Genomic DNA, 25,383 nt, shown 5'->3' on the forward strand with positions numbered 1-25,383 from the left:
TCCTGATATTTCTTTAATTTGTGTACATGTATTATCAAACTCAATATAAGTCACCTGATCAAATTGTTTAATTTTGTTATTTCCTCATTTACCTTTTTTCATTGAGGAGTTCAAAACCTCAGTCTTATTAAAATCACTATGCTCCACTAGTTTTGTTTGTTGTTAACGAAAGATCTGAAAATATCCTATGTTCAAGGAATCATGTTCAGTGACCTTTCATAATTACCATTCAATCAAATTCTTTCCCTTCAAAAGTTTCAGTATTTTTTTCCTATGAAATACTAAAATTATTGTCAAGTAAACTACAAAATATTTCCATATATATTCTGGAAATTGTATATTTTAACCGTTCAATTTTCAGATATCCGTCTGATTTTATGCACAGACCTAATTGTAACCACTTCTCAACTTAGCAAAGCAGTAAATATTCATTGTTACATTAATATTTCTTTTAATACGAAATACGAAATACGAAATATTTTATTAAAGAAAGCTCAATTATGAACATAATCATCATATATATTATTAATGGTAAATCGATAAAACATTTTATCAATATAATTGTAAAACTTTGTAATCAAAGTGCAAGTTTTTCACTTAACATGATTGGTTGATCAAAATTTGCATGCAAGGTCATCTAAACATGACCCCTTATGGGAAGTTTTTAGATCTTTCCCATGCAACAAACAAATCTTACAGAGCATAGTAAAAGATCTGAATATTATCAGATTGTGAAAACGTGTGGTTGATGGCTTTATATAATTCATTGTCTTGTCTTGACAGTTATTTCACAATTTTTAATTAATTTGACGAAAAAGTTCTAATACAAATTATTTGACTTTATGAAAAACTCCTAAAAAAAATATTCCTGTTTTCAATTTTTAATCAAAGCGCGAAAGCGCTGTAAAGGCAGTTAATAACAGGTTGTGTGTATTATTAGTCCAGTTATATCATTATCTTGCATAGTACAGTGTACTTATCAGAGGTGGCTTTCAGTATTTAAGATTTAGAGTTCTCTAATGATATTGAACAAGTTTTATGAATGTCATATTCTGAGCACTATATAAAGGCGATTGTTCTCACTTGTTTATGAACTAGTGCATTATGTCCAGTTTGTACCTTTTTTATCTATGTGTATAGTCAAATTAGTTATCAAAGGTACCAGGATTATAATTTAATACGCCAGACGTTTGTTTCGTCTACATAAGACTCATCAGATCAAAATAGTAACAAAGCCAAACAAGTACAAAGTTGAAGAGCATTGAGGACCCAAAATTCCAAAAAGTTGTGCCAAATACGGCTAAGGTAATCTATTCCTTGGATAAGAAAATCCTTAGTTTTTTCATTGGCAATCATAACACATCTCCTTATTTATATAATGATCTATATACAACGACCTCGGGTACAAAAAAAATGTATGTAACTAAACTATGATGGGAAACCTTTGACTTCTTTCTTTTATATAAACTTTTGATTTGGTACCATAGAACTATGTAGAGTAAATGTACATTGCAACATGTCAACTCTTTCAACTCCAAGCAAAATTATATTTCCAAGCATAAAGTAATTTATGAATGAAAAAAGGAGTTCTTAATTAAGAAATAAACTGATTCGCTGAGCGCAGCTGGATACACCCGCAGAGGTCCAACCCTGAACAGCTGGGGCAAAAATGAACACAATATTCAAGCTTGAATTTGGATTGTAATTAAATATTTGACATATTATAGTTTCTGAATAAATGTAGTCAATGAACTTGAAATCGGGTATATGAATTGAATTTATATTCAATTAAAGATTTCTTGCTGTTGTGCAATACACTGTGCTGTTGCGCAATACTTAATAAATCTGTTGCCAGACTATAAACAAATAAAGTTCAATTTCTTCTCAATGTCATATTTGAAATTTATGAAAATCAATAGGGAGATTACATCAATAGCTATAAATAATTCACCAAAGTTTCATGTGAACTGCTTAAAGCATTTTTGAGTTGTTGTCCAAAAACTGGAAAATCCCCCCTTTTTTAATGAATAAAACCCCATAACTCAGAAATGTAAAATCTAAAATTTATAAAATTCTAAAGGGAGCTTACGGATTGATAATTTAGTCTTAGATGCAAGATTTTTTTATCAGTTGTTAGTGGCTTTGAACTAGCTGTCAGTAACTGTGAGTACTCTCAGATCTGTACTTAGTGTCTTTTTGTTGTTTGGATGTACAACTACCCGACCACGTCCACTTGTATTTGTATTTATCCATCTGATGAGTTTAGCCTCTTTCAACTGATTTTTATAGTTCTTTCTTATATTGTAATGTTACACCACTGTCCCAGGTTAGGGGGAGGGTTGGGATCCCGCTAACATGTTTAAGCCCGCCACATTCTGTATGTACATGTATGTGCCTGTCCCGTCAGGAGCCTGTAAAAGTGTAATTCAGTGGTTGTCGTTTGTTTATGTGTTGCATATTTGTTATATTTGTTCATTTATTTTACATAAAATAGGCCGTTAGTTTTCTTGTTTGAATTGTTTTACATTGTCATTTCGGGGCCTTTTATAGCTGACTGTGCAGTATGGGCTTTGCTCATTGTTGAAGGCCAAACTGTGACCTATAGCTGTTAATTTCTGTGTCATTTGGTCTCTTGTGGAGAGTTGTCTCATTGGCAATCATACCACATCTTCTTTTTTATATTTACATCAACAGATATAAAAAATTCACCAAAGTCAAGGTGAGACAACAAAACTTCCTTGTAAGATCTCTGAAATTTTTTACAGGGTACGAGTTTTTCTCATTGTTGGAGATTGTACGGTGACAGTAACACCTGTAACTGCTTAAACCCATTTCTTATGCACTTTAGTTTGATAAACTCACTGAATATCATACCACATCTCCTTATTATGCTTATTTTTATATGCATTACAATTTACATGTGCATGTAATTGTAAATATATATATATCAGAACAAAATTCATTGCGTCACTTTTATTTATGCATCCTTTGGCACAATACAAGTTCTAAAATTACACAACATAAAACAACTAAATGTTATTTCAGATGAAAGTTTTGTTTCAGTTCCATTCATAGGATTTATTAGAATTTTGTATGTTTTGCCAAGTCCAATAATTCGCTCTATCTTAGGTCCGAGTACACAGTTATTTCGTAGTGCATTTCTTTTAGACAATAAATGAAAATTAAAAAAATCCCACCTGCGCTTTCTCAATAATATTTTTACAGTGTGTTGTACTACTTTTGGGACAAATTATATCAAAATTATAGAAAACTTCATCGGCTCTAACTCAAAATATGGACAATTTTATGTTGAGGGGGTCTTGAAATCTTTTGACAGCTTCCGAAGTGCTAATTTTTAACCTTTTTCAGCTGGACCAAATCACTACTTTACTTTAAAATTCATGACCCAAATTTTTTTTACAGTGTCATTTCACCCCCCTACTTACTATTTGAGTCATAAAACAGGGAGAAATAAATTTGGAAGGGGTAGAAAAAAAATCGACAAGTAACACACTGTCCACACTGGGACTATATTCGTGGACAACGAAAATCAAAGGACGATAACTGTGTACCCGGACCTAATAGGGTAGAAAAAGTTGACCAATCTTAATGAAACTTGGTATGACCAAAGCTTATTACATTATAAGACTGCTTACAAAGTTTCATGGCAATAGGATTTATATTATAGACAATATGACTAATTCTATATTCAACTTTGCGTGTTAAATTTAGACGTTAAAATTGAAAATTTTCAACTATCAACATTTGGGGCTTAAAAAATTAAAATATTGCAAAAAAATACTTTTGAAATGCCTTAATATATAATATATTATGTATTAAAAGCAATACAGTACTCATTTGATTTATCAGACTTATCATAATTATTAAAAAGTCAAATTTATATGAGCCTGTGGCTAAAAATGGAGGTTTTCCAATGAAGGGGGACCTTACATGAAGATGTAATATTTTCCAGCAATTTTAAATTTGTAAAGCTTTTTGGTTATAAATAATCCTTACATATGTATTTAATGTACTTTAAATGGAAAGAAAACTTACAAATAACATATCACATTAGTTTAAAAGGGTCTTAGGCCAAGTGAGACTGAAAATAATTTAGGGTCAATTTAAGCTGTATCACATATTTACATTTAAAAATGCATATTGAAGCTATAGGAAATAAAATTTTGTGTCTTTTCTATCATTTCTATACTCAGATGACATGATACAATAAATCTGAGCACAAAAAGACTCTTGTATTCAACTTTTTTTGCAGACAGTATGGTCTGATACAAAGATTTTTCACTTTTTAGTGAAAAACATGCATGCAATTTTAGTCTCAACAGGCTTATATTTGAACCACTTGCTATCCTACAGAAGAAAAGAAAGATATTATGTGACATAAAACAGGTACAAAAGACATTGTTAAGTGCTTTTTATACAAATTTAGTGAGGTCTTTATAATGGACTTCAACTTTTATGTTCCAAGCTCCTCACATTTAACTTGATCCAAACAGGGCGTTAGACGAGGATCATATATACAACACATTTTGCACATATTGTCCGAGATAATCTTCTTTTCTGTAGATTCAGAGTTCACAAGTGAGTAATACAACTGGATTGAAGCATAGAAACACAAATATTGACACATAAAAACCTGTCAGATAGAAAGTCAGAATGTCACTTATGCATCAAAATTGAAAAAGCAATGAAATGCTTATTTTGACCATAAAATGCCAAAATTGGTCATTTTTGCAGAAATTCTATCAAATAAAAGTTTAAATCCTTTAGTTTTGTGCTATTTGATAAATTGACACCATCAAATCATTCAGGGAAGTTGCCAAAGTACAGATTCTATATTTCCTGATTTCACCTCTTAGGTCCGAGTACACAGTTATTTCGTAGTGCATTTCTTTTAGACAATAAATGAAAATTAAAAAAATCCCACCTGCGCTTTCTCAATAATATTTTTACAGTGTGTTGTACTACTTTTGGGACAAATTATATCAAAATTATAGAAAACTTCATAGGCTCTAACTCAAAATATGGACAATTTTATGTTGAGGGGGTCTTGAAATCTTTTGACAGCTTCCGAAGTGCTAATTTTTAACCTTTTTCAGCTGGACCAAATCACTACTTTACTTTAAAATTCATGACCCAATTCTTTTACAGTGTCATTTCACCCCCCTACTTACTATTTGAGTCATAAAACATGGAGAAATAAATTTGGAAGGGGTAGAAAAAAAATCGACAAGTAACACACTGTCCACACTAGGGACTATATTCGTGGACAACAAAATCAAAGGACGATAACTGTGTACCCGGACCATGTGACATAGAGACATAGTTGACTAAACCACCAGGTGTCGAAAATTCAAGAATTTTCGGTGTTTCTGTTTTTATTTGATGAAAAGGTTGCCTGAGCTCTAGGAGCTTTAGGTTTTATCACGGGATATTCTGTGCTGTCAATAATAATCCAAGTCGTAGGAAACTTTAATTTCAAGTTGGATGGTGAAAAATACCTGACAAAACCACTATCTAGATGGCCAAGTGTTAGCCTCACACCACTGTTTAGACATAAAAACAATCCATGTATACACAATATTCTTAACACTAGATTCAATCTAGAATCTAGACAGTTCAAAGTTGGTTGTATGATGCCTCAATTTCATCAAAGTCATAAAAAAATTGATTTTCAACTGACACCCTATCAATTTGAAAATATATGTATCTCAAACAATGTGCTGCTGGACCAAGTGTGGTCAAAACAAATAAAAATTTAGTATACAACTCTAAACCGGTATAAAAATGCATGGCTGTGTCACGTGTCTTCATTTCAAAATTCTCTGCTGAAAACATAGGCATTGATGGTGTTTGCGTAATCCCATCTGTGAAGCTCAACATTAGCTCGGCAGTTGGTGGTGGACAGTCATAAATCCTTTCTGCAGTATGAATGACTTCTTCAGGAAAACCAACTTTACAATCAAAACTTTCCTCTAGATTTCTACTACAATATTCATCAAGTTTAGTTCTTTTGTTTTCACAGGAAACTGCCCTGATTTTTCTTTTTGCGGACGATTCAGTCTCTTGCTTGGTCCAGGAAAATAGGCTGGGAATGGCAGTAGACTTAAGTCTCTGTATGGTGGGTTTGCGCCCTGAAAAAGGTTATAAAACATAGTTTTTTGATAATTAAATGAACTTCTATTAGCAATGTATACTTTGTACTACGGAAGCAAGTTAACTCGTACCATTGTTAACTCGTACCACGTAAACTCGTACCAAAAAAGTTAACTCGTACCAACGTAAACTCGTACCACTGGGAAGTCGTACCAATCAGAACTCGTACCACTGCAAACTCGTACCATTAAAAATATATTAAAAAATACGAATGTTTTATGATTTTGTTTTGGTATCACCAGCCCAGTAGTCAGCACTTCTGTGCTGACATGAATTATCATTGATATGGTCATATTTATAAATTAACTGTTTACAAAACTTTTGCAATTTTGAAATACTAAGGCTTTTCTAGTTCAGGAATAGAATCACCTTAGCTGTATTTGGCAAAACTTTTAGGAATTTTGGTCCTCAATGCTCTTCAACTTCGTGCTTTATTTGGCTTTTTTAACTTGTTTGGATTCGAGCGTCACTGATGAGTCTTTTGTAGACGAAACGCGCGTCTGGCGTAAATACAAAATTTAATCCTGGTATCTATGATGAGTTTATTTAAAACACAATAAATAAATTCTTTCGTTAAATAAAAATTCCTTTTAGAAACAAAAGAAAAATACACAAATCTATTCAATGATACTGATTTGGAATGATTAAAAATTAAATCAAATAGTTGTCAGTAAAAGTTTAAAAAAGAGTCTACTCAAGGGAGACAGCAAAGCCAATCTGCCACGGTTTTCTCTATCAAATTAGACAAGGATGATTAGCTACAAATTGGTCATTGTAATTTCAAATTATATACATTTTACAGATTTACGAGGTATTGAGGGAAATTAAAGTATATATTCATCATTAAACACCATTTGAATGCATTTAAATAAGTTGGTACGAGTTTACAATGGTATGAATTTACCGTGGTACGAGTTAGCAGTGGTACGAGTTTGCATTGGTACGAGTTTTTTTTAGTGGTACGAGTTGACATTGGTACGAGTTTACAATGGTACGAGATAACTATAATTCTGTACTACCTGGCGAAATATTAACTAGATTTATTCATTACAATCTGGATAAAACTATGTTTGCCTGATTCAATGTATGTTATGTAAATCCAAAGGACAAACAATGAGACTTATGCAACAAACGTACATTGTTTGTACCTAAATAACTATAATATAGATGAGAGCATGTCATTTTGTTCCTGTTAACATTGTCATTGATATTTTTCAAGAAAGTCTATGAGGCATAGCTTATGCATTCCTGTCATTACTACATTAGCATAATTACTGCTAAAATAATTCTCAGTATGATATACCTCTTGTAAGAAATCATTATAATTGTAGCAATCACCAAAAAATCTCAAACAGATCACATTGAATCGTTATCCAAAAAATTATGACGTCTTGAATTACCCACCCCCTTTTATTCTAAAACGATAATTGCGGTTGTAAACAGACTTTGGATTATTCGCATGGCGATTACATATATAACTATATATTTCACAAAGAAAATAGAGTTTTACCATGAATAGTTTCCTGCACGTAGTCTTTTTTCAGTAAAACGTGCCTTGCAAACAACGTACAGCTGATTGAGATGGACTCCACGATATCATCGTGTTCTCGTCCAATCTGCGTATGGGCCATGGCGTTGATTCAACTTTTCCTTCTTTTTAAGTCATTTGGAAATGCATGTCCTCCTCTTAAATGACATCCAGGTACACAACAACAAGTACTTGGCATCGTTAATTAAAAATATAACTGAAATAGTTGCACAGTGCAGAAACCGGAAGTTGAGGAACAGGATCCGCTACCACGGCGCCACCTATTCAGGAACGATAATTTGCTACTTTATATAACTGCGAAATTACAATAACGTTAGACGGGTTCACGTGCATAAACAGAAATGCGCTTTAAATTGTATAATATAATTCATGTTCAGTCGACCTTTAATTATTATATCAACGACTGAAATGATTTATAAACATCTAGATTGCAGATAACACTCGAAATTAACCCGAGCTCTTTCCACACGGAATTCAAATAATACTAGTTTGTCAATCGGTTGACTGCTTATAATGCAAAATACTAATATATCAAAAGTTTTTAAAACTAACAAAACACAATGATCGTTTCTCTATTTCCCAATGTAAATGAAATGAAACAAAAAACATTTTATATCGCAATAAGAAGAGGAGAGAATTCAACATTTCCGGATCTACTTGGAGCCTAATGACCCCCCACGTAGATAAGTTGGATATCGCGGAAGGAAGGATTAACCCGGCAACTAGAAAGGCATTAAAGCACTGCCTTTAAAAACATCTGACATGAATAGGTACATAATTATTGATAGAATGATGTCATTTAAACATATAAACATGTATATTAATGGTGAGACGTTAATAAACTATCCATCTATCTATCTATCAACATGATCAAGTAATATTACAAGTGGGCTAATTATATTTCTCCTCTTATAATTTTTGTCCCTTTAATCTCATTTAAAAATTCTACCTCAAGGTTCATTAATTCTACACACTTCAAAATCAGAATAAATCATTTTATCCCATTCATTGAACTTCTGGTAAAAGTTTATAGGGCTTTATTACCATTATTACCAATATATTATGTTCAAAAGTGTATGATTGCACAGAACAAAATGTTTATTACTTTAATAACTTTTAAAAGAATATACATTTGTAAGAAGTTGATTATTTGGTGTCTTCCTGATATTCCTACATTTTAAAAATATGTATTCCTTCAATTCCTACAAACAAAGTGCAATAGCTGTTGTTTCAACAATTTAGATTTAATTGATTTACAGGTAAATAAGTGCAAAAGAAGTGCACCTTTTTACATATTTATGAAGAATTAGGAAGATTAACGCTACAAAAGTATTTTAACATTTTCATAATATTTTCAAACTGCACATTGACGAAAACTCCAGCAGTTTTATGGATATTTACCTGAAGTTAATTAGCTTTATGTTTTTACAACCTAATCCTATTTAATCCCTTATTAATTCAAGTATTCCTCTTATTCTTACATGGATTTCTTACAAATGACATACCAGGTTTTAAAATGTAGGAATAGCAGGAATAAACCGATTATTTGATATTTTAAAACATATTTGCGTAGTGTTATCAAAAGTGCAAACAACCATGATTCAATAGGACACTGACAGTGCTCTATACATTTTGTATATACAGTGTATAAGCTGGTTTTTAGTTACTTCATTTAGTGCTTTGATGTGAACATATGTATTGTATTTAATGGTGATGACTTAGTGTGGTGCTCCTTACTGAATGGAGGAAAGTATGAAGAAAGTACATCTTGGCTATATTTGTTTTGATAATATACATTATAAGAGGACAAGTATTATATATACCCCTAAATGTGTTAGCCCAATGGGGTATATCTAATTTACATTACAAGAGGACAAGTATATATGCCCCTAAATGTGTTTGCCCATTGTAGTATATCAAATTTACAATATAGTGTTATGGTTGATACAAAATTATGAAGCTTTCAATAATGAAGAAGGGGGGTTTTGATGTATTAAACTTATTTTAAGACAAAGCATGATAAATCCAGGATATCCAAATACAAAAATAACATTAATTAAGTGACAATATAGATTAGTGTAAATAACATTTCATAATGTGTAAAAATACTACCAGTAGTTGATGGCTGTTGATTACTTAGAAAACTATTTCAAAATATATAAAGAACATTTACATATTGTGAACAATGTAGTTGTCAAGTCATAATCATCATAAATTTAATTAAAGAATGTTTGTTGTGATAAAAATAGACATTTGAAGGTAACTGGGTTCAAGGTGTGCCTTAAAGATATTATCTTACTTTTAAATCCTGAATTATTGACAAAATGCAAGACAAATTTCATGCTATAGTTGAGAAAGACAATAGTAGTAGGACTATTATTAACAACAGTTCATATATAAATTCCATGATATCTGGCTGATTTAACAATAATGATTGAAATCTTTAGCATAAAATTCTAATTATAGATTATCATTATACTGCCGCATGCTTTACAATATTGTTTAACTTATTCTATAAACAGTTCTTCCTAACCAAAATATTTTTAGAATAAAACAGAACCAGAGTTTAATGTTATTTAAACCTTTTAACATTGTTTTGATTCAAAAGTAATTATAAAAAAAACAAAGCTAAACAATGCCATAAAATGTTAAGATTTTATAGGATTATTGAAAGAAGCTAAATGAAGAAAAAAAATGCAAGACCACATTACAAATTTTATAAACATACCTTCAGGTTGAAAAATAAAATCAGGTAAAACAATGTAATATCAACAACAATTTTGGTGATGCAATGGCTCTAAGATAGAAATGATGATCACAAGACAAATCAAAGCACGAAAGCGCTGTAAAGGCAGTTAATTACAGGTTGTGTGTATTTTAAGTCCAGTTATATCATTATCTTACATAGTACAGGTGGCTTTCAGTATTTAAGATTTAGAGTTCTCTAATGATATTGAATAAGTTTTATGAATGTCATATTCTGAGCACTATATGAAGGCGATTGTTCTCACTTGTTTATGAACTAGTGCATTATGTCCAGTTTGTACCTTTTTTATCTATGTTTATAGTCAAATTAGTTATCAAAGGTACCAGGATTATAATTTAATACGCCAGACGTGTGTTTCGTCTACATAAGACTCATCAGTGACGTTCAGATCAAAATAGTAACAAAGCCAAACAAGTACAAAGTTGAAGAGCATTGAGGACCCAAAATTACAAAAAGTTGTGCCAAATACGGCTAAGGTAATCTATTCCTTGGATAAGAAAATCCTTAGTTTTTTCATTGGCAATCATAACACATCTCCTTATTTATATAATGATCTATATTCAACGACCTCAGGTACAAAAAAAATGTATGTAACTAAACTATGATGGGAAACCTTTGACTTCTTTCTTTATATAAACTTTTGATTTGGTACCATAGAACTATGTAGAGTAAATGTACATTGCAACATGTCAACTCTTTCAACTCCAAGCAAAATTATATTTCCAAGCATAAAGTAATTTATGAATGAAATAAAATGCTCCGCTGGGGCGCAGCTTGATACGACCGCAGAGGTCGAACCCTGAACAGTTGGGGCAAGTATGAACACAACATTCAAGCTTGATTCAGCACTGAATTTGGATTGTAATTAAATATTTGACACAGCATAGGTTTCTGACACAGAATGAAAGTGGTCTAAGATACTTAAAAAAATTTAATTTACCTATTCAAACCATATCATTATTATTTGCTTTTATATATAAATCAGAAATAACCAATTTAAAATGGAAAATTTTAAAGAAAAAAAAGGAAAAAGAATCCCCCCCCCCCAAATTTTTTGAACCCCCTTATGATTCATCACCCCAAAACTCAATCCCAGCCTTCCCTTTGTGGTATGGTACCTTGCAGTACAATTTCAGAGAGATCCATACACTTGAACACAAGTTATTGTCTGGAAACTAGAAAAATGCTTGTTTTTTGGCCCCTTTTTGGTCCCAAATTCCTAAACGTTTAGGGCAATTACCCCCAAACTCAAACCCAGCTTTCCCTTTGTGATATGGAACCTTGTAGTACAATTTGATAAAGATCCATACACTTACACACAAGTTATTGCCATGAAACTAGAAAAATGCTTGTTTTTTGCCCCTTTTTGGCCCCTAATTCCTAAAATTTGGAGGCAATTACCCCCAAAATCAATCCCAGCATTCCCTTTGTGATATGGAACCATGTGATACAATGTCAGAGAGATCCATAGACTTACACACAAGTTATTGTCAAGAAACTAGAAAAATGCTTGTTTTTTGCCCCTTTTTGGCCCCTAATTCCTAAAATTTGGAGGCAATTACCCCCAAAATCAATCTCAGCATTCCCTTTGTGGTATGGTACCTTGCAGTACAATTTCAGAGAGATCCATACACTTGAACACAAGTTATTGTCTGGAAACTAGAAAAATGCTTATTTTTGGCCCCTTATTCCTAAACTTTTTGGGCAATTACCTCCAAACTCAATTCCAGCTTTCCCTTTGTGATATGGAACCTTGTAGTACAATTTCATAAAGATCCATACACTTACACACAAGTTATTGCCATGAAACTAGAAAAATGCTTGTTTTGTGCCCCTTTTTGGCCCCTAATTCCTAAAATTTGGAGGCAATTACCCCCAAATTCAATCCCAGCATTCCCTTTGTGATATGGAACCTTGTGATACAATGTCAGAGAGATCCATAGACTTGCACACAAGTTATTGTCATGAAACTAGAAAAATGCTTGTTTTTTGCCCCTTTTTGGCCCCTAATTCCTAAAATTTGGAGGCAATTACCCCCAAAAATCAATCCCAGCATTCCCTTTGTGATATGGAACCTTGTGGTACAATGTCAGAGAGATCCATACACTTACACACAAGTTATGTCTGGAAGTTACAAAAATGCTTATTTTTGGCCCCTAATTCCTTAACTGTTGGTACCATAACCCCCAAAATCAATCCCCACTTTCCTTTTGTGGTATTGAACCTTATTTTAAAATTTCATTGAGATCCATTCACTTAAACTAAAGTTAGAGTGCGAAAACTAATGTGTCTTCGGACGACGACGACGACGCCAACGTCATACCAATATACGACCACAAAAATTTTTTTGCGGTCGTATAAAAAGGAGTTCTTAATTAAGAAATAAACTGATTCGCTGAGCAGAGCTGGATACACCCGCAGAGGTACTACCCTGAACAGCTGGGGCAAAAATGGACACAATATTCAAGCTTGATACAGGTCTGAATTTGGATTGTAATTAAATATTTGACATATTATAGTTTCTGAATAAATGTAGTCAATGAACTTGAAATCGGTTATATGAATTGAATTTATATTCAATTAAAGATTTCTTGCTGTTGTGCAATACACTGTGCTGTTGTGCAATACTTAATAAATCTGTTGCCAGACTATAAACAAATAAAGTTCAATTTCTTCTCAATGTCATATTTGAAATTGATGAAAATCAATAGGGAGATTACATCAATAGCTATAAATAATTCACGGTTTCATGTGAACTGCTTAAAGCATTTTTGAGTTGTTGTCCAAAGACTGGAAAATCCCCCCTTTTTTAATGAATAAAACCCCATAACTCAGAAATGTAAAATCTAAAATTTATAAAATTCTAAAGGGAGCTTATGGATTGATTATTTAGTCTTAGATGCAAGATTTTTTTATCAGTTGTTAGTGGCTTTGAACTAGCTGTCAGTAACTGCGAGTACTCTCAGATTTGTACTTAGTGTCTTTTTGTTGTTTGGATGTACAACTACCCGACCACGTCCACTTGTATTTGTATTTACCCATCTGATGAGTTTAGCCTCTTTCAACTGATTTTTATAGTTCTTTCTTATATTGTACTGTTACACCACTGTCCCAGGTTAGGGGAGGGTTGGGATCCCGCTAACATGTTTAAGCCCGCCACATTCTGTTTGTACATGTATGAGCCTGTCCCAAGTCAGGAGCCTATAAAAGTGTAATTCAGAGGTTGTCGTTTGTTTATGTGTTGCATATTTGTTATATTTGTTCATTTTTTTACATAAAATAGGCCGTTAGTTTTCTTGTTTGAATTGTTTTACATTGTCATTTCTGGGCCTTTTATAGCTGACTGTGCGGTATGGGCTTTGCTCATTGTTGAAGGCCGTACTGTGACCTATAGCTGTTAATTTCTGTGTCATTTGGTCTCTTGTGCATGTGTGGAGAGTTGTCTCATTGGCAATCATACCACATCTTCTTTTTTATATTTACATCAACAGATATAAAAAATTCACCAAAGTCAAGGTGAGACAACAAAACTTAGTTGTAAGATCTCTGAAATTTTTTACAGGGTACGAGTTTTTCTCATTGTTGGAGATTGTACGGTGACAGTAACACCTGTAACTGCTTAAACCCATTTCTTATGCACTTTAGTTTGATAAACTCACTGAATATCATACCACATCTCCTTATTTTTATATGCATTACAATTTACATGTGCATGTAATTGTAAATATATATATATCAGAACAAAATTCATTGCGTCACTTTTATTTATGCATCCTTTGGCACAATACAAGTTCTAAAATTACACAACATAAAACAACTAAATGTTATTTCAGATGAAAGTTTTGTTTCAGTTCCATTCATAGGATTTATTAGAATTTTGTATGTTTTGCCAAGTCCAATAATTCGCTCTATGTGACATAGAGACATAGTTGACTAAACCACCAGGTGTCGAACATTCAAGAATTTTCAGTGTTTCTGTTTTTATTTGATGAAAAGGTTGCCTGAGCTCTAGGAGCTTTAGGTTTTATCACGGGATATTCTGTGCTGTCAATAATAATCCAAGTCGTAGGAAACTTTAATTTGAAGTTGGATGGTGAAAAATAACTGACTAAACCACTAGATGGCCAAGTGTTAGCCTCACACCACTGTTTAGACATAAAAACAATCCATGTATACACAATATTCTTAACACTAGATTCAATCTAGAATCTAGACAGTTCAAAGTTGGTTGTATGATGCCTCAATTTCATCAAAGTCATAAAAAAACTGATTTTCAACTGACACCCTATCAATTTGAAAATATATGTATCTCAAACAATGTGCTGCTGGACCAAGTGTGGTCAAAACAAATAAAAATTTAGTATACAACTCTAAACCGGTATAAAAATGCATGGCTGTGTCATGTGTCTTCATTTCAAAATTCTCTGCTGAAAACATAGGCATTGATGGTGTTTGCGTAATTCCATCTGTGAAGCTCAACATTAGCTCGGCAGTTGGTGGTGGACAGTCATAAATCCTTTCTGCAGTATGAATGACTTCTTCAGGAAAACCAACTTTACAATCAAAACTTTCCTCTAGATTTCTACTACAATATTCATCAAGTTTAGTTCTTTTGTTTTCACAGGAAACTGCCCTGATTTTTCTTTTTGTGGTTGATTCAGTCTCTTGCTTGGTCCAGGAAAATAGGCTGGGAATTGCAGTAGACTTAAGTCTCTGTATGGTGGGTTTGCGCCCTGAAAAAGGTTATAAAACATTAGTTTTTTTTATAATTAAATGAAATTCCATTAGCAATGTATACTTTGTACTACCTGGCGAAATATTAACTAGATTTATTCATTACAATCTGGATAAAACTATGTTTGCCTGATTCAATGTATGTTATGTCAATCCAAAGGACAAACAATGAGAGACTTATGCAACAAACGTACATTGTTTGTACCTAAATAACTATAATATAGATGAGAGCATGTCATTGTTTTGTTCCTGTTAACATTGTCATTGATATTTTTCAAGAAAGTCTATGAGGCATAGCTTATGCATTCCTGTCATTACTACATTAGCATAATTACTGCTAAAATAATTCTCAGTATGATATACCTCTTGTAAGAAATCATTATAATTGTAGCAATCACCAAAAAATCTCAAACAGATCACATTGAATCGTAATCCAAAAAATTATGACGTCTTGAATTACCCACCCCCTTTTATTCTAAAACGATAATGCATGGCGATTACATATATAACTATATATTTCACAAGGAAAATAGAGTTTTACCATGAATAGTTTCCTGCACGTAGTCTTTTTCAGTAAAACGTGCCTTGCAAACAACAGCTGATTGAGATGGACTCCACGATATCATCGTGTTCTCGTCCAATCTGCGTATGGGCCATGGCGTTGATCCAACTTTTCCTTCTTTTTAAGTCATTTGGAAATGCATGTCCTCCTCTTAAATGACATCCAGGTACACAACAACAAGTACTTGGCATCGTTAATTAAAAATATAACTGAAATAGTTGCACAGTGCAGAAACCGGAAGTAGAGGAACAGGATCCGCTACCACGGCGCCACCTATTCAGGAACGATAATTTGCTACTTTATATAACTGCGAAAATAACGTTAGACGGGATCACGGGCATAAACAGAAATGCGCTATAAATTGTATAATATAATTCATGTTCAGTCGACCTTTAATTATTATATCAACGACTGAAATGATTTATAAACATCTAGATTGCAGATAACACTCGAAATTAACCCGAGCTCTTTCCACACGGAATTCAAATAATTCTAGTTTGTCAATCGGTTGACTGCTTATAATGCAAAATACTAATATATCAAAAGTTTTTAAAACTAACAAAACACAATGATCGTTTCTCTATTTCCCAATGTAAATGAAATGAAACAAAAAACATTTTATATCGCAATAAGAAGAGGAGAGAATTCAACATTTCCGGATCTACTTGGAGTCTAATGACCCCCCACGTAGATAAGTTGGATATCGCGGAAGGAAGGATTAACCCGGCAACTAGAAAGGCATTAAAGCACTGCCTTTAAAAATGTATAAATATTCATCATCTATTATTTTTTTAAACTAAAAGATTTTTGAACACTTTTCTTTTTGAATTATCAATTGAAGACAAAGAAATAATGTAATATTTTTATTATTATCCACATGTCCAGCTGAACCTCTTATTTTGCACATGACTTAACTTTTTAATTGCTGATCATGAAAAAAATCAAGTCAATATTTGACTTTGAATAACTTTTTTTCACAACTTCAGGCATAAAAAAAATAGGAACTCATCAAGTCTAAATAAAATGCCATTAAGACTGCTTTCTGTGAATGAAAAGGAAAGAAAATTTTATGATGGAAAATCTTATACATTAGAAAAATTTGTTGTTTTTGTGAAGTTTTCGTATCAATAATATTAATAAGTAACATTTTTTATAGTTTGTTCTTATGTTGTACTGTTACACTACTGTCTCAGGTTAGGGGAAGGTTGGTGCCTTCAAATGTGCTTAACACCGTCACATTCTTTATGTGACTGTCACAAGTCAGGAGGCTGTAGTTCAGTGGTTGTCTTTGGTTCATGTCTGTCATATTTGTTTTTTGTAAATTGTTTTGTCATAAATTAGGTCGTTTGTTTTCTCAATTGTGTTGTTTCATATTATTCATGTCGGAACCTTTTATAGCCGACAATACAGTATGGGTTTTTCTCATTGGTAAAGGCTGTATGGTTGCCTATAAATTATAATTGCTTACATCCACTTAATTTGAACTTGGATTGATAGTTGTCTCATTGGCAATCATACCACATCTCCTTATCTTTATATAAATGAGAGTTTTGGTTAAAATATTTCGACCAACCCATCATTACCTTTATTGAATAGGTTCATAACTAGAGACACATTGTCAAAATATTCTTTCTTGGCACTATGACTTTTAGGTACAGTATTAAAATACACCAAATAAAAAAAGATAATTTAGTAAACTTGAAATTGACTTATCACCCTTCATACTTTGGTTCACAGTACATTCTATATTTTATATTATCTTATATCATAGTTAAGAAGAGAGGGTAAAAAGAATGATGTTTTGTATGTTGATAAATACATATGTTTAGTTTTGCTGATTATTTGAATTTGATTCAATAGGAATTTCTTCATTCATCAATCATTTGACTTTGCTAAGTCTAGTTGATTTGTATTAAGTCAAACTTACAGACTTAAAACAGACATAATAACTGGCCATCATCTAATTTCAGTTCTATGAAAGATGGTAAAGGTTGTACATTGTAGCATAACTGCTATCATTCATGCCACCAAAACAGCTACAAAAGAGGAATATGAGGTCCCCTAATCCTCAAATAGTAGAAAGTTTAGAAAGAATATGGCTTTCATTTTATAGCAGTCTTCATTGTAACTTTTCCATGAAGATGTCAAAAGTTGTCTGACTAAAGAATCAACATATATTTTTGTTATGGAGAGATGTAGATAATACATTTTTGATGTCATGATTTATAGATTAAGAATTGTATTTCAAATGAGAGGTAGAATATCATAGAAGGGCGACAGCCCTGAGACGAGTTATAGATGAGAATTATTCTTGAGTTTAAGGCCCTGAGACGAGTTATAGATGAGAATTATTCTTGAGTTTAAGATTACAGATAATAAGTTTATCGCTGTTTTCCTATGCAAGGGCAATGACGTAGGCTCATGATGTCATACATTACCCTTCTACCAGACTGAGAAAAACACATATCACTTTAGTAGGGTGCTATGGAAAATTATCAAACATAGAGATTAAAGGAAAATGAGAGTAAAAAAAAGGTAATATTCAATACTTACTACTTCGTCTGCTGTAAAGTCTATGAATCCTGGTAAAATCAGGAAATCACTGAAAAAAATATGAAAATTGTCTAGAAATAATAGAATTAACTTTACACGTTTGTTTGTAACACCTGTTCCAGATGATACACAAACATTTTGACAAAGAGCACTTAAGATTTTCTTGGGTTTTTTTCTTGACTAAAAATTATCTCCTTCAAATTTCCATAGCAAAAGATCTATTTCATATATATAATGATATCTCTTGGATTTTCAAAAAGGATGTGGATAGCCAATTTTATGGCATCATAATAATTCAGGTCAATACTTGACAGACAAGAACAAATCTAGACAAATATTTCAGCACAGAAAAGACCTTTGGCAATGTCAGCCTGTTTCATAATTGGTGTTCAACATTCAGTGGCAAATATTACATGCATATCAGGACAAAAACATGTGTATTATTGTGACATGTGCATTTATGGACCTAGCTTTTGATTAGAAGACTGAGCCAGATTTTTCACATGGTATTTCACAGGGTAAACAGCAAAGACAATTCAAACATCTCTATAATGACACAGCCCTGGGACAATATTCATGTATTAGTCCAATCACAGCATGAACTGATAAATGTTCATTAAAAATTGTGAATTCTCTCCCACATGTAAAAGCTTGAAACTAAACAAAGGTGAACTGTGAAACGAAAGTGTTTGATAAGATCACTAAATCTAATCTCATTTATAGTAAACAAAAGTTGAGAGGGTGTGTTCGTCGATGTAAGTTAGTCAGTGCTCTTAATGTTCACATACAGGGTACACGACTCTATGAATGATTCATCTTTTGTTTTCTTTTTTATTGAATTGTCGTTTAATTTCTTTCGCAACTTACTTGTATGTTAAACCATCTCCGTTAGCAAAAAGTTGAGCCCCTGTAAGTCCATCATCTGGGACATAACCAGTACCACCAGTAATCAAATAATCTGCCATTCTGAAAAAAAAAGAGAATCAGATGTTTGTGCTCGCTGTTTTTCACGTTTTCTTCATCCAAACTGTCTGGTATTTCTAACTCAGAGATAACCCATATGATAACTTCATTCAACTGGGAACCAGTTGTTAAATTCTGAGTCGGTGCGAAAGGTTCAAGGGTTGAAGTTCAACATCACAGACAGTATTTTCTCCTTTTATAAGGAACACTCCCTATAAGGATGGTTCAGTATAATTTACAAAGACATAGACAAAATAATTATGACGTCTTGGAAGGTTTTTTTTAATTATGTTTCACTGACACCTTGAAAAAAATCAAAATAGAAAAATACACTAAGCAGACTCATGATCATTGATCATGATTAGCACATGTACGAGACGAGATTTTTATGGAATATGTCTTATATTATTAGTGTAATATTAATGGTATATTTTGTGTAAATATATATAGAATCTACATATTCTTAAAAATCTGTTCTCGTATCAGGCTGTGATGATTATCTGATCTCTAAAACCAAGATTTAGGTCAACTTTCATGCTTGTCATCAACCTACATGTAGTTGATCAATTCAATTCAATTCAATTCAATTCAATTCAATTCAATTCAATTCAATTCAATTCAATTCAATTCACTTCAATTCAATTCAATTCAATTCAATTCAATTCAATCTGCATGTATTTGGCCTAGAGGAATGATATAAAGATAGTGCAAAAGTCGCAGACAGGTTTGGCACTATATATATATATAATGTCAGTTTATTTGTGTAATGTAAAAGCCTACAGTACAATAATATTATTAACTTATCAAAGTACCCTTATCATCGGAGAGCAGAAAAAATACCATTTATATAATAATCGCTACAAGACCATGTCAAATCATACAATACTAAACATGATTTCAATGATTAAGTATATTAAAACATTAAACATATATATTTATAAAGAAAAGAACTGCATTGAATAAACTCCCCCCCCCCCCCCCCCCCCCCAAAAAAAAAAAAAAACAAAAAAACAAAAAAACAAAACAAAACAAAACAAAACAAAAAACAACAAACAGCAAACAGCAAAAAACAAAAAACAAAAAAACAATAACACAATGTTGTCTGCTGTAAACCAATTTTTGACATTTTAACCTATATTATGTCTGTTTGATTTGCTCACACATTGTTGTCAATATAATCCAATTCTATGCGATTGTCGACAAGTCAGAGGTTTAGCTAGCTATAAAACCAGTTTTAATCAACCATTTTCTACAACAGGAAATGCCTGTACCAAGTCAGGAATATGGCAGATGATTTCCATTCCTTTAATGTGTTTGAGCTTTTGATTTTGCCATTTGATAAGGGACTTTCCGTTTTGAATTTTCCTTCAGGAGTTCGGTATTTTTGTTATTTTTGTTATTAATATGGATTCCACTTGGAACATAAAAATTACATATAATAAAGGGGGACCGTGAACTCTTAAGTTAATTATTCATTAGTGCATCTTTTTATTCGAACAGTTGCTTAAAAAAAATATGAATTATATACATGCCGTCCGTGCCTTCGTTGCTTAAAAGCCATATTAGTTTGTTTTCATCAAACAGTATACTAAAATCCCTCTTATTATTATTTGGTTGATCAAAGTATGTCGGGTTTGCGAACTGTTGTTAAGCATGGGCATTGAATTAAAAAAAAAAGGATTTCATCTTCAACAGAATGCTTATATACCGGTAAATTAATTTTTCTTTCACTAACATCCACGTTACAATATCTCCCCCTCCTCAATGTTGAGGTTATGTGAGCTTACTCTGACTCAAGTTAACAATTTTCATTGGATAAAATGTTTTTATATTACTAATCCAGGATTCTTTGTTTACTGAATCCATTATAGCAGACTCTTGAAAAGCTTTATGTAATATATACTATATCTATCTGAATTATTTTAGATAACAACAATATCTAACCATGTTTAGAAAAAAGCCTCTGCCCTTTCAAATAAAATATTAAATTGAATTGACTTATTTTGATATGGTTATATTTATCTATGTCATGAATATGTTTATTTGTTTTAAATGCCTTTTGGGTTGATATCGAGAAAAGCAAAATGCATTTATATAGATTTTGTAGCACTGTTTCTTTTTTATGTATCAAGAAAAGACAAGAAAAGCAATTGGGTCTTGCAGTGGTATTTAAAAAGATGATTCTCTTTGTGGATTGCGTCTTGATATTAATCATTTTACATATACGCATTATAAACGAGTGGGAAGGTGCACGTCAAACATCTTTGTGTTATTGGTTTAGAGGTTAAACTCCGAACCCCGCAATACATGCATTAATAAAAGTCAAACTGTTTATAGAATCTATAGTTTATTTAATCAGGTTCATTTAAACTCATTTGAACAAAGATAACAGATTTTTTTTAAGTTTGCCTTCTTTGATGTGGGTTGCTGGAGTGCAAAATAAATATAGATGTCAATTATCTTTTGAATTCATCAATACGTGTATTTAAAAAACGACCAAATTTAAAGTTTACTTAGAGCTCTACGGAGAGGTAATATATCCGTATAAAACCTAGATTCATTGGAACTAATATTAAAATATCAATGTAGTACATAAATATATTATATATATATATATATATATATATATATATATATATAGATTAATAATGTTTGTCTGTAACAATATTACATATATACAGATTAATAATGTTTGTCTGTAACAATATTTAATCTGTATCTATTCATATGTTTTAACTTGTTTACTTGTGATAACGTGACTCTGGTCGGTGTCTTCCAAGAATGCCTACATTTTATAAAAATATATATTCCTAGACTTCCAATGAATCAAATTGAAAAGACGGTTTTTTTAATAAATGAATGTATTTTTAGTTCATTGAATCATCAGGAAAATACATTTAGTATATTTAAGTTATAAACATATTTTGCACTTTAAAGCTTTAAATAAACTTTTTTTAAATGAAAAATAAAACAACTTGCATAGGTTGTTTAAAAAACATATCAAAAGCGGAGTTTATTATATGCTTTATGTATGAAAGTTATTTTTATGTGAAGTGTTTCGTTCTTTCTCCATCAATATATAATGCACACCTCCGCATTTAAAGTTTTCAGTTTGTTTTTTAAGCAAGAGGAAATGAAATGGAAAATTTGAAATCTTTTGTTGAAGTATGAAGAAAACGTATAATAGTACTTCTATAGATTTATAATCTTATATAAGACCTTTTCTCCTGTTGATAATTCTATATATTTCCTCGTACAATTTTACCAGTCTGTCACACATGTCAGAGAATTCATTGATAAAATCTTGTTCTGTGCAGTTGTAAAAGCTGAATTTGTTACAGCTGTTTCATGGTCCAGACAGATGTATATATATGTAAATTATAAGCTGTATTGAACATGTATTTTGTTTTATTTCATTTGTATATTAGCTACAATTATACTTTATATAAATTCAAGTGTATTGTGTAAATATCTACGTACAAGATAACTTAAAAAATGAAATGAAGTTTTTACAAAAATCAGATGTGGTATGATTGTCAATGGAACAATTATCCACCAGAGACCAAATGACGTAGACTTAATCAACCATACGTCACCGTACAGCCGTCCGTAATGAACACAACCAATACCGGTATAGTAAGCTATAAAAGGCCCCGACATGACAAAATGTAAAATAATTCAGACGAAGAAACTAACGGCATGATTTATGTACAAAACAATGAGCGATAAATAAACATGATATAAAGCGACCAACGACAACCACAGACATACAGGCTCCTGACTTGTGACAAGCACAAAAAAAAAGTGGTTGTCTTGAACATAAATGCGCCGAGCGCTATATCCTTCCCTTAACATGGAACAGCGGTGTTACATCACAGCATAAGAACAAACTGTAAAAATCAGTTGGATAAGGGTTAACTCATCCGAAAAAAACACATGAATGTTCTGTAAAGTTGGTCGACTGGGATGTACAATCTTGTTATAAGCATAGTGAAACATAAATTATATAATTTCAATTAGATCAATTCATGAGTTACCAGGATATACCAGTCGGAAAATTTGGACTACCACTGAAAAAAATAAGGCATGGTAGAGGCAGACATTTGCAACATTTGCAACATTTCAACAAGACTACTGACCAATAGTTTATAAGCTCATACGTGGACGGATAATCCCAAAAAAATATTCATAGCAGCAATGTCAGAGGGAGATAACTCTCATATAAAACAACTGAAACTTATATAATTAATTTAAACTTGAGATCCACAATATTTGAGTGCTGCCCCTCTTTGATAAACGTTTATCACGGTTACCAGATAACTGAATAACGAAAAATTAGTTCCATTTTATATATTTTGCGAGAAAGTATATGCAGTATTTAGAAGGACTATCATCATAAGTTAAAAAATTACACACAAGACTCACCTTGCATTAGTCGGTGAGAATTGGTTCATTCGTTCGGTCAACCTCTTCCCTACACATGGAATAGTTTGGTGGCTTGCATGATGGTTGGTAGAATTTTCCATTGATACTTTGTATGATTCGCTTCAATTGATTCAAAAGTAAACACTAGCACTTTTCATGATCAATGTTTAAATCACTAATATTGATTTTAACATAAAAAAATACATTATTCTGTGTTTACTCCCACGGTCGTATTCTAGTACTACTGTACCATGTACTGTTAATGTATATGTTTTGTCATCGGAACTCCATCAAATAGCAGGTGATAGTATTTTATAAACATGTATATTATGACTATCAACTGACAACAGGTCCAGTGATCAAGACTAACCAGATCGATACTATACAGCGCAAGTCTGAAAGATGTTCTTCGATCAATACTATCATGGAACTACAAAAATCTATGATTTTCTCACATTTTCCCAGAAACTGATACAAACTGTAGCTATTAATTGGAAATTCAAAGGGTACTTGTTGAGGGAGTAAAAATGTCAATACACTTTTGATTCATGTAGGTAATATGTTGTTCACGCCTATTGACATCATAAAAATTACTGTAGAAATTTACGAGATACCTACGTATTCAATGACATGTAAATATTTTACATTTAGGGATTCCGGTTATTTTAAGTTAGTTCAACTTGATATGCATGACCATATATACTTACATTATAATTAATTGAACAAGACACTGAATAAAACTTATTACAAAAAAGTAAATGCATATTGGTTAGAAACAAGCAAAGACATACCAAGTAATTGTAAAATATATAATTAAATGAGTACTTAATTCTTATCAATGACACTGTCTAATGAATCTTGCAGAAGTTGAGATGGCAGTTCAGACGAGAAAGCGAAGATACCTAAATGTAATTAGAAATCTGAATGTGTTTTTTAATGAGGGGAGAGAATGGTGTGTGTGTGTGTGTGTGTGTGTGTTGGAGGGATTTCCTTTTTAATTTAAAAAACAAATTATGGTAATCCGGCAGTATTTGTGAGAGACTAACAAGTTTCTAAAAAGGTAAGTCCGTTAGGAGAAAGAATCATTTCAAATGCATTCGATAATGTAGCCCTTGCTGTTGAACTACATGGGATGTAATAGAACTTCCTTGATTTTAAATATATCCTCTTATAACGTTTTTGTTCTGTAAGCAACATTGCAGTCACAAGTAGAATGAGAAAACTCGTCTTAATTATTGTTTTTACGACAAATATTATATTTACAGATAAGATGCTGACCACGACTATATTTTCTTTAATGCATTCAAAAGTCTGTGGTATCTGTAAATAAAGGCAACAGTAGTATACCGCTGTTCAATAGTCATAATTTAATTAAGCAAAAACAAATCCGGGTAACAAACTAAAACCGAGGGAAACACATCAACTGTAAGAGGAAAACAACGGAACAACAGAAACACTGAACTACAACAAAAGCAAACATAGAAACGGACTGTCTGATAACAACTGCCATATTCCTGACTTGGTACAGGACATTTTAAGAAAAAATGGTGGCTTGAACCTGGTTTATGGCTAGCCAAACCTCCCGCTTATATGGCAATGTTAGAAATACCGTTAAAATGACAACACTACGTGACAGGAATACAATACAAACAAACG

At 32.1% G+C, this 25,383-nt stretch overlaps 2 protein-coding genes across 5 annotated transcripts in view; both read right to left on the reverse strand.

Annotated features, from left to right (window-relative positions):
- LOC127726920 (inosine-5'-monophosphate dehydrogenase 1b-like) overlaps window positions 1–24,088 on the reverse strand; it is a 50,639-nt gene extending 26,551 nt beyond the window's left edge. For 2 of the 3 annotated variants that reach the window (XM_052234305.1, XM_052234306.1), the window contains exons 1-3: window positions 23,728–24,088; window positions 19,207–19,305; window positions 18,340–18,388 (exon numbers count right to left, since the gene is read on the reverse strand). In XM_052234305.1, coding sequence (XP_052090265.1) covers window positions 18,340–18,388; window positions 19,207–19,305; window positions 23,728–23,828 — 249 coding nt within the window. In that variant the 5' untranslated portion in view covers window positions 23,829–24,088. The remainder of the gene's footprint in view (window positions 1–18,339; window positions 18,389–19,206; window positions 19,306–23,727) is intronic. The other variant, XM_052234303.1, reaches the window with a different exon arrangement.
- Window positions 5,367–16,109, reverse strand: LOC127726926 (uncharacterized). Of its 2 annotated transcripts, none has more exons than XM_052234314.1 (2): window positions 15,766–16,109; window positions 5,367–6,152 (listed from the first exon to the last, which is right to left on the reverse strand). In XM_052234314.1, exons 1-2 carry the CDS (start codon window positions 15,848–15,850, stop codon window positions 5,638–5,640), a joined length of 600 nt encoding a protein of 199 aa, XP_052090274.1. In that variant the 5' UTR covers window positions 15,851–16,109; the 3' UTR covers window positions 5,367–5,637. The 2 variants fall into 2 exon arrangements, with proteins under 2 accessions (XP_052090274.1, XP_052090273.1); XM_052234313.1 differs by lacking the exon at window positions 5,367–6,152 and adding an exon at window positions 13,739–15,223.
- Window positions 24,089–25,383: the final 1,295 nt, after the last annotated feature.

The sequence above is a fragment of the Mytilus californianus genome, unplaced genomic scaffold, assembly GCF_021869535.1.
Source record: "Mytilus californianus isolate M0D057914Y unplaced genomic scaffold, xbMytCali1.0.p SCAF_19, whole genome shotgun sequence".
NCBI classification, from domain to species: Eukaryota; Metazoa; Mollusca; class Bivalvia; order Mytilida; family Mytilidae; genus Mytilus; species Mytilus californianus.

Excerpts from the sequence above, each read along its gene's own strand:
- LOC127726926 (XM_052234314.1), bottom strand. The coding sequence starts at position 15,850 with ATGATATCGTGGAGTCCATCTCAATCAGCTGTTGTTTGCAAGGCACGT. Across the intron at positions 6,153-15,765 it reads CGTGCAGGAAACTATTCATG|GGCGCAAACCCACCATACAG; the intron begins GTAAAACTCTAT and ends AACCTTTTTCAG.